At 48.0% G+C, this 9972-nt stretch overlaps 2 protein-coding genes across 2 annotated transcripts; one reads left to right on the forward strand and one right to left on the reverse strand.

Moving 5' to 3' along the window:
- Window positions 1-115: 115 nt before the first annotated feature.
- On the forward strand, window positions 116-2547 carry SNRPB (small nuclear ribonucleoprotein polypeptides B and B1). Its single transcript, XM_027645844.1, has 7 exons — window positions 116-229; window positions 309-460; window positions 832-943; window positions 1201-1353; window positions 1689-1827; window positions 2008-2133; window positions 2347-2547. Exons 1-7 carry the CDS (start codon window positions 227-229, stop codon window positions 2382-2384), a joined length of 723 nt encoding a protein of 240 aa, XP_027501645.1. The 5' UTR covers window positions 116-226; the 3' UTR covers window positions 2385-2547.
- A 660-nt stretch (window positions 2548-3207) lies between these two features.
- Window positions 3208-9929, reverse strand: DDX27 (DEAD-box helicase 27). The gene is made up of 21 exons (XM_027645843.1): window positions 9793-9929; window positions 9586-9720; window positions 9402-9461; window positions 8806-8959; window positions 8388-8434; window positions 8139-8225; window positions 7280-7385; window positions 7024-7197; window positions 6563-6713; window positions 6313-6412; window positions 6071-6212; window positions 5843-5996; window positions 5647-5728; window positions 5393-5570; window positions 5146-5252; window positions 4880-4985; window positions 4684-4778; window positions 4458-4584; window positions 4139-4223; window positions 3879-3953; window positions 3208-3591 (listed from the first exon to the last, which is right to left on the reverse strand). Exons 1-21 carry the CDS (start codon window positions 9886-9888, stop codon window positions 3576-3578), a joined length of 2277 nt encoding a protein of 758 aa, XP_027501644.1. The 5' UTR covers window positions 9889-9929; the 3' UTR covers window positions 3208-3575.
- Between the last annotated feature and the right edge of the window lie 43 nt (window positions 9930-9972).

Here is a 9972-nt window from a genome sequence, read left to right on the forward strand (position 1 = left end):
CTCCGCCCCGACAGCGGGGCCGCGGAGCTCCGCGCAGCCCCCGCCCCGCCGGGTCCGTCCCCCCCCCGGGAGCGCGTCCGCGGAGCGCCGGAACGGGCGGTGCCCGCGCAGGGCGGGCGGAAGTCGCGGTGTCCGCGCGTCGGAGCTTCCGCCGTGTGTGCGGGGAGAGGGGGCGCGGCGGGAGCGCTGTTGGCGGCGGCGGGAGCGAGCACCGAGAGCCGCAGCCATGGTGAGCCCCCGCGGGGACGGGGATGGGGATGGGGAGAGCCCCGCTCGGCCCGCGGGTTAACCCGGCGGTCTCTTTGCAGACGGTGGGCAAGAGCAGCAAGATGCTGCAGCACATCGACTACCGCATGCGGTGCATCCTGCAGGACGGGCGCGTCTTCATCGGCACGTTCAAGGCCTTCGACAAGCACATGAACCTCATCCTCTGCGACTGCGACGAGTTCCGCAAGATCAAGTGAGCGGCGGGGGCGGCGGGCGGGGCCCCCGGTCCTGCGGAGGGGCCTCGGGGCGAGAGCCGGGGCATCGTCTGCTGGAACACTCGTGTGTTTAGTCTTACCGGGCAAATCCCCAAACTGTCATCGTTCAAGAGGCACCTTGCTTCAGTTCTTTCCAAATAACCAAAATATACCCCTCTGTGATGCCAGTTGTAACGGTTCAGACTTCTCTATATACTTAGTTTGAGGCATATAAAAATGTGATTTTTGTGGTGGGCTCTCCTCTTTGGAGAAGCAGCCTAGTCATATATATCCTCTTGTAAATTCAAGGAGCATCGTTCATTCTTTTTTTTTTTTCTTTTTCTGTTTTGCAATGTTTTCTTCTCACCAGACCTAAAAATTCAAAACAGCCAGAGCGGGAAGAGAAACGAGTCCTTGGTCTTGTGTTGCTGCGAGGGGAAAACCTGGTATCCATGACAGTTGAAGGACCACCTCCAAAAGACGTAAGAACGAGCACAGAACTAAGCAAAAAGAGAAAGGATATCCAATATATTTGCTTCCTTGCAGGGGAATGCTACTGTTGTTCTGTTCTAGCCTTCCAGATGCTGTTGTGACTAGGTCCAACAAATTTCACTGTAGGAAGCTCTTGTTCCTTTGTGGGCTTGGATGTTTAATTGGACAGAGGAGGGCTGTGGGCATCCCTGAGGACCTGAGGATTTTAATTTTGATAAATCTTTCTTTTTGGGGGATCTCTTTTCAGACTGGAATTGCACGGGTTCCTCTTGCTGGTGCTGCCGGAGGACCTGGAGTTGGGAGAGCAGCAGGGAGGGGAGTACCAGCTGGTGCTCCCATGCCACAGGCTCCAGCAGGATTAGCTGGCCCTGTCAGAGGAGTGGGAGGACCATCCCAACAGGTGAGATGCTGTGACCCATATGGTTTTTCTTTTTTGGTACCAGTGTGATGTAAGAAATCCGTTACCATGAAGTTTGAGCCTAGCAAGGCTTTTTGGTGCTAGATTGCCCTAGGAACTCTCTTATATGATGAAGAGGATTGAAAAATGCAGCTTTTTGCACGTAACTCAAGTGGTATCCTTTGAATTGTATTACAGGTTTGTAGCATTGTTTAATAGGTTAGAGGAGACCGGTGTGACTTTTCTGAAGGGGAATTTCAGTGTTGCTTATACTTTAGTTATTAATACAAAGCAGATGTTTTGCTGTTTTTCTGTGAGCCTGTTTATTTTGTCTGCAGGTGATGACACCCCAGGGCCGTGGAACAGTCGCAGCTGCTGCTGCAGCAGCCACTGCCAGCATTGCAGGAGCCCCAACTCAGTACACCCCAGGGCGTGGGGGTCCTCCCCCACCCATGAGCAGAGGAGCCCCTCCTCCAGGTAGGAGTCACTCTGCACAGTGGGGTAGCAAGGAGCTCATGTTCTGTGGCAGAATTGGTGATAAAGAGGTAGTTATCCCAGTCTGATGAAGAACTGGTATTATGGAGGATATCCTGATGTCCAGCTAGTGCCTTGAATATTCAGCTGGATTTACATGCTTTGGTTTTTCTCGGGTTTCAGGAATGATGGGACCTCCTCCGGGCATGAGACCACCCATGGGCCCACCAATGGGAATGCCACCTGGCCGAGGTGCTCCTATGGGAATGCCCCCACCAGGAATGAGACCACCACCCCCAGGAATGAGAGGTGAGTGCAGGTTCTCCTGCCTAGAAACTATAAGAAGCTGTAAGATGTTTGAAGGGTGATGCATTCCAATGTCTCCCTAGCTCTGCTAGTTGACAGTAAGTGCTTTGGTGCCAAAAAAAAAGGGGTCCTAAGGCTACACTGGGCACAGGGAAAATGTCTTTTTGGTTTAGCATTGCTGCTTCTTTCCTCTTCAACCCTTTCCTTTATTCCCAGGACCCCCTCCACCCGGCATGCGTCCACCTAGACCGTGAGATTAGTCCATGATGTACCTCTGAACTGTGAGAAGACCCAAGTAAGGGGATACATCGAGCAGTACCACCTCTCAAACCTTTGTAATGTATATTTTATATTTACTGCTTGTCAACGTTGCCCTTTTTAATAAAGTTGGAAAACCCAATACTTGGGAGTCACTGTTGTACTGCTCTGTTTATTTCAGGAGTGTAGCTGTTATTTTTTATTGGTGCACTATGGTCATCCCAGAAGAGCATGTTTGAGGCAAAAAGCTCAATTTGTATAAACAGCTCAGAAACAAACAGTTGGTCTGTGTTCCTTATAGGAATTAAACCATAACAATGAAATTTACCAAGGCTGATGGAAAAAAAAAAAGGTTGGGACAGTGGAGATGGTAAAAATTCCAAGAAAGATTTAACATTTAAATGAAATTAAGTATGGCCTACTGATCAGAATGCTCCCTTGGGTTAAGAACAGTGATTGATGTTTTGCATCAAGGCTGCAGTAAACCTGTTTGGTCTTTATAGGAGGATCTGCATTGCTTCTAGTAAAAAGAAAACACCAAAAACCAGGATGAGCAAACCTGTCATTATATACAATAAAATACACCAGACCCCATTCTGGTTATAGTCTTCCCTTTTGCCTCAGCTTACAGCTGCTTTCATTGGGAGTTAGGAGGAAGCTGCCCACTCTGCCCACCTTGGACGTAATAATTCCTTCAGATGGCAACCTCTTGGAGATCTGTTGTAATTCCTGTGACTGTCACCTCCAAAGCCATCTTTGTAACAGTCTGAAAATCTTTCTTTTTCCTATTACAGGAATAGGCTCTCAACAACAGAAATCCTTTTCAGCTCTATTAATTAACTGAGATCACAGAAGTATATGAACAAAGCACTGTTCAGGTTTTGCCCTAAAGACAACTTGACTTACATGAAGTAAAAGTCTGATCGATGTAACAGGTCCCAGCTCTCAGGTGCTCTAGCTGTGCTATAAAACAGAGTAAACCTAAAAATATAATTCTTTATTGCATGGGCTGCTACAGATGTTTTCACAAAGGGTCTTCAAGCAAGTATTGGCAAACATTCCAAAGCTATTCCAGAGGTTGAAGAAAAACTTCAGTTTTACTGAAGTTGTCTCCTTGCAGTACAAAGAAATTGAGGCTCTGTACAGAGCATGTCTGACATTACCCATCTGGTAACTGCCAACAGTTCTTACTTCCTCTTGTACCTGAAAGAGAAGATAACTGAAATGACATTCCACTCCAGCCCAACTCTCAGTGACAGATGAGGAGCAGCACAGTATTTTCTAGGTGAAGTATTTTCCCAAGTAGAAGCCTAGGAATGTGCTATTAAAGGCAGTGTCCTTGATTGCCCCCAGACCTGCAGTAGGAGGGTAAGGTACTGTAGAACCAACAAACCTTTTAGCAAGGGCCTTTAAGCAATCACAAGAAGAAGAAAAAAGAAAGCAGGGGAAAAAACCCCCAAACTTGAGTAAGAAAGTAAAGGGAGCTATACCTGGACTTGGATTTGAAGTTTCCTCCTTTCCTGCGCTGGGCAATACCCAGACGTTTTCGATCCTCAAACGAAGGGCTTTTGAGAGAGAGGGGAAGGAGGAGAGGTAAGACAGCAAGAATTATATCAAGCACAGTACTTCTGAGAAGAACCCTGCCCACCTTTTCCCTCCAGTATCAGTCAAGGTATCCCTGAGGAAGTCCAGAGATGCAAAAATTTCATCTACTAAAGTCTGGACTAAGGTAGTAGTGCTAAGACCTTACCCAGCACGGTACTGCTTCAGAGCCTTCCTGCTCGTGTTGGTCAGCTCTTCATCAAACACGGACACTTTTTTCTTCTTCTTAGGGCCTAACAGAGACAATATGCAGAACAATGGTTGTAAATGGAAGGCCACAGCATCATCCCAGTCCTCTTGACCACAACAGGTAGCCTAACCATCAGGAAGAGCAATGACAGCTCTCTGCAAACATGGTGGCCATTCCTTCAAAGAGCAATGCCTCCCTCTATACAAACTAGTTTAATTTACCTATTTCTAGCAAAGTAAGTCACATAAGGTAAGTCAGCTGTAAAACAAGTCTCTACCTGCTGGTACTGCTGCTGGTTCCTCTTCTGGCAAGGCTCTGGCTCTCTTTGCTCGGCGATTCCTCTTGGCCAGACGCTCAGCATACATTTGAGATTTCAAGATTTCAAACTGTGACCTTTCCTCTGGCTGAAAGATGTTAAAATGCAAGTTTGCAGTGATGTGAGGTTTTGCTAAGGGAAAACTGACAGTCCACCCAGGGTCCCACTTGTCCATAAATGTACTCACAGTCATTTGGGCTTTTTTCTGTGTGTCCTGCATAAATTTCTTCCTTTTCTTTTTCCCCCGCAGTGCTAGGTCAAATTCCTGCAGGGCTTTAGCCACTGGAAAGAAAAAGAGAAACAGAATAAAGAACCTCCTAAAGCAGAGAGCAGAGGCCAGTTGCAGCTACAGAATTTAACATGGCAGCAGTGTCATGACTCACATTTCTCCTTCTTCCTCTCTTCACGGGTCTGGAACCAGCTCCGCTCCAAACTCTCACCTCCAGTCTCTTTTTTTCCTGTCTCCAGCTGCTTCTTTGCCTTATTGATCTAAGATAATTCAGGAAAGAGGTGAGCTCACAGTGGATAAAAAAATACTTGTCTCTTTCCCTTCTAAAGTAGGCAGGTTAAGTACATTTAGGGCAACCTCAATATGGACTATATCTACACTAGATCCTAAAAGAAAATTTCCTAAAAAAAAAAAGCTTACCTGGGCCTCTGACTGCTGCATCTCACGTTCCTCACGCTCCAAGCACAGAACTGCATAGATATCTTTCTCTAGATTCTCAATCTTCTCTCGAAATTTTAATATGACATCTGAAAGCAATACCGTGTGAACATCAGAGGCAGCTCACGTCAAGTCCCTCTTGTTTTTCAGCACCTCTTTCAGCGTCCCCTTCTACCATGATATTCCCTGGGCACTGCTCTCCCGCTTTTTACCTCAGTGAGGTGTGTACCTTGGGGGAGAATTCTGGCTTTCACTGCTGTTTTAGCAGCCTTGACAATATCCTTCAGCATCTTGCGCTCCTCCTCACCCACAAGTGAGACTGAACGCCCAGCCTTGCCTGCTCTGGCTGTCCGACCCACACGGTGGACATAGTGCTTGGTGGTGTTGGGCATGGTAAAATTGATAACCTGTAAGAGAAACAGTGTTACTAGGGAAACAACATTTAAGGGCATCATTAAAAACCTCAGCACTGCAAACACTCACTGTTTTAACACCTTCGATATCAAGTCCACGTGCAGCCACATCTGTAGCTACCAGGATATCAATCTGCTCATCCTTAAAGCGCCTGAGCAGAGAAAGCAAATGCATTAGCAATGCAAGTAGCAATCTGCTTCTGCCCCAAAACTTCCAACTTTGATCTTCTTTTTAGCCCAGGATTGCCAACTAAGCTTGCTAATACCTGAGTGATTCCAGCCGCTGTGCCTGAGAGAGGTTCCCGTGCAGCTCCCCGACCCGCAGCCCCATCAGTCCCAGCAGGATGTGCATCCGGTGAGCCTGCTTCTTGGTCTGGGTGAACAGCATCACGTGATCTCGGAACGTTCGTGTCAGGAGAGCTAAAAGAAAGTCCTCTCAGAATCTTGCTTCGTAGTCACTCAGTGATTCCAGCCTGTCTTTGCCCATCACTAACCTGTTACAATGGCCTCACGGTCCCCCTCTCGGTTGGGTCTGATCCGGATGAATTCCTGCCGCAGGAAAGGCGCAACATCCGTGTTGCTGTTCACAAAAATTCGGACGGGATTTTTCAGGGAAACGGAAGCCAAATCCTTCACCTACAAAACCAGGTTAAGGACCAAAAAGTCCACATGATTTCTGGTAAAAGAAACTCCCATTCAACTTCCTGCCTCAAAGCTTCTCTGCAGCTTGTCTTACCTCCTCTGTCATTGTGGCAGAGAAAAGCATTGTCTGACGGTGGTGTGAGCACAACCTGATTATTTCCTTCATCTGTTCCTCAAAGTACTCATCCAGCATCCTACATAGGAGAAAAACAGCAAGGTAAGGCAGCTTCACTGGTCGTAGGCAAGAAACATTACTTAAGGCAGGGCAACAAAACCAGCCCTACAGCCTGGGAAAAGGGAAGGAGAAAACTGCCATGTTTTCCCTGCTGTCCTGCTGACCCTACCTGTCCGCTTCATCCAAAATCAGCACCTCAACACTGCTGAGGTGGAAAGAAGGGCAGTTGTGGAGATGATCAATCAGTCGCCCAGGAGTGGCAATAAGAATGTCTGGCCCAGAGCGCAGAGCTGCTTCCTGAGTCTTCACATCCAGGCCACCTGAAAGAGAGTGAACACGGACTGCTGACCCCCCGAGCAGCTGCAGCAGAGTACAGGGATGCAAACGGCCTGAGGAATGGGAAACAACTCAGATTAAACCACATTCACACATAGAAGTGACCCTGCATCTTCTTTCTCAGACACCAACAAACAAGTACAGCACAACACTGGAAAGTGAGATGTTAAACCACAACATATCTATTAGAAGCATAATAACTGTACAGCCTCCAGTTTCACAACACAGAATTCCCATTTCCCTATAGTGGTTTACAGTGAGCTGTACAGTTCACATAAACAACTTAATACTCACCTACTGCAAGGCAAGTTGTGACACTGCTGAACTGTGCCAGCTGTTTTGTGACAGAGTGCACCTGAATACCCAGCTCTCGTGTTGGCACAAGAACCAAAACACGTGTTATTGGAGCCTGACGAGGTTTGTAAATCAGGCGCTCAAGGACAGGCAAGATGAAGGCAGCTGTTTTACCTAAAGAAAAAAATTAAAAAGAATTAGCAATTATTGTGAATAGCTGATTCTCCACGTTCTGGTGCCCTGCTCAAGCCCCTACCTGTCCCAGTGGCAGCACAGGCACAAATATCCTTTCCCAGAAGACCCACTGGGATACAAGCCTTCTGAATTGGGGTTGGTTGCTTGAAACCAAGAGCTGTGATTGCCTACAAAGGAGATAAAGCAATTAAACTCTGTCTCTGGTATGGACACACCTGGAGTACTGTGTCCAGCCCTGGGCTCCTGAGTAAAAGAGACACAGACATGCTGGAGAGAGAGACCAGCAAAGGGCCACGAAGATTATGAAGGACCTGGGAGCACCTCACACACAGGGAAAGGCTGACAAAGCTGGGACTGTTCAGCCTGAAGAAGAGAAGACTTGTCAACGTATGTAAATACCTGACAGGAGGGTGGAAAGAGGATGAAACCAGGCTCTTTTCAGTGGTACCCAGGGACAAGACCAGAGGCAATGGGCACAAACTCAACAAGGGAGGTTTCCTCTGAACACCAAAAATTACTTTTCCCCATGAGGTTGACTGAGCCCTGGCACAGGGTGCCCAGAGAGGTTATGGAGTCTCAGTCCTTGAAGAAATTCAAAGTCATCTGGACACATTCCTGGGCAGCAGCTCCAGGTGGCCCTGCTTGAGCAGGGGCTTGGATAAGATGACTTCAGAGGCCCCTTCCAACCTCAACCATTCCGTGATAAGTCTAGCTCAAGGTAGCACTGACACATTGCAAATCAAATAACAGTTTCCATTAATTTGTAACAACGGCTCCTAAAAGACTATCACACTAGCTCCCACATAATTTCCTTTTAAAAGTGGTTGCAAGAAGAGGAATTTGAAAGTTCTAATTGGTGGAGGAAAGGCTGTACAACTTTCTTCAGAATAATGCATATAACAAATAAATTAAGTAAATACCTTTAGCAAAGGTCGTGAAAGATTCATGTCCTGGAATGACAAGTTATCATCATATTGAGAAGCATCTTCAAAAAAGGTCTCTGCTTCCTAGAAACAGGAATAATAACAAAACTGAAACAACACAGGCAGCAACATAACATAACATGTTATCAAAGGGCTCTGGGCTGATTTTTTAGCTACAGTTTGTTAACCAGAGCAAATTCCTCCACAAGAAATGCTGGAGGAATTTTACTACTGTCCAACACTTACCACTTGTCCCTTTTTTGATTTCCTCCGTTCCTTCACTTTGACCTTATCTGCAGAGGAAGAGAAATGTGACAGAGACTAACAAGCACACCTAAACACATAACAAGATATTGTGACTATCTTAACCTCATACTTTTTGCTCTGAGCTACTGAGGGAAAAGCCTCAGAAACAAGTAGAGGCATGCAATGAAGTAAAAATGCCAAGCAAATTATCCTTCCTAAGGGATGAGTTCAATTAAAGTACTATGGCTACCATTCAAATTAGGCTTGATTAAAATCAGAAGGAATGTTGCAGAAGGAAGGCAACAAAATATAAAAGGTTCTTGCCCACTCCCAGCAAGGCTTCACTACAGTTTTCTCCAGTGAGCCCACAGTCTGTCAGATTCTTGCTCCTGATCATTGCTCTGTGTACTGCTAATACCTGCTTTTGTGAAGATACTTTCATCATCCAGTGAATACTCAGACTCCACATCTTCATCATCCCTACTAAAATCCTCACATTCCCTCTTTGTGGTTTGATTATCCTCAGCCTCCGCATCTTCATCTCTCACTTTTGCTTGTTTAGCTTCCCTTTCCTAAAAAAGATTTAAAAATAGAAAAGCTTTCAAAATAAAGGATAAAAAGGGAATTTCAATTCTTTGTGAGCTTGTATTCATTGTTAGAGAATCAGGGAATAATTTAGGTTGGAAATGACCTCTGACATCCATCGAGTCCAACCTATGACTGAACATCAACATGGCAACTAGACCACGGCATTCAATGCCATGTCCAGTCTTTTCTCAAACACTTCCAGGGATGGTGACTTGTTATTACAAGCCCATTCACAGATCCACGGTTTTGCCTAACTTTAACCATTAATAATTCTGCATCCTTATCAGTTCAGCAATACATCACATGTAGCTGCAAACTCAGCCAAGGTGATGAGCTGCACCTGGAGCCCTGTGCCTCAGGATGCTCTTGGAGGGAAGGAATGGCCAAACACATACCAGTCTCTTCAGTAATGAGAAAGACCCTGACCTGGAGCTTCCTTTTCTGCCTCACTTTCTCGATCTTCTCATCCAGCGTCGTAGCTGCTCTCTAGGCAGAAAATCGCAGAGAGGAGCTGTAAGAGGAGCCCGGGAGAGCACTGGGCGCTGTGGCCCCTGGCACTGCCGGTGCCCCGGCACTGCACCAAGCTCCATCCCGGCCGCCCAGCGCTCACCTTGCCGCGGAGCTGCCGCAGCGCCGCCGCCCAGGCGTCCTCCCCGCCGGCCTCCGCCTCCCCGAACACGAACGCGGCGCTGAAGTCCCCGCTCCTGTGGCCCCGCCGCCTGGGGCCCGGCACCGGGCACAGCTCCTGCGGGAACACCCGTGAGCCACGAGCCGGCCCGGCCGCGCCCGCCCGCGCCCCGAGCCCGCCCAGCCTCACCTCCTCATCCGCGGAGTCGTCAGACTCGGGCTCCTCGGGCACCGCGTCCCCCTCGGCGATGGTGCCCACCAGGCCCAGGCTCTCCAGCGTGGCCATGGCCGTGCCCCGGAGCGCCGCGGGACACGCGTGCGCGGGGCCGGGCTTGGGGCCGGGCTTGGGGCCTGGGCCGGTCTCAGGGGC

The sequence above is a fragment of the Corapipo altera genome, unplaced genomic scaffold, assembly GCF_003945725.1.
Source record: "Corapipo altera isolate COAL_440 unplaced genomic scaffold, ASM394572v1 64, whole genome shotgun sequence".
Classification (NCBI taxonomy): Eukaryota; Metazoa; Chordata; class Aves; order Passeriformes; family Pipridae; genus Corapipo; species Corapipo altera.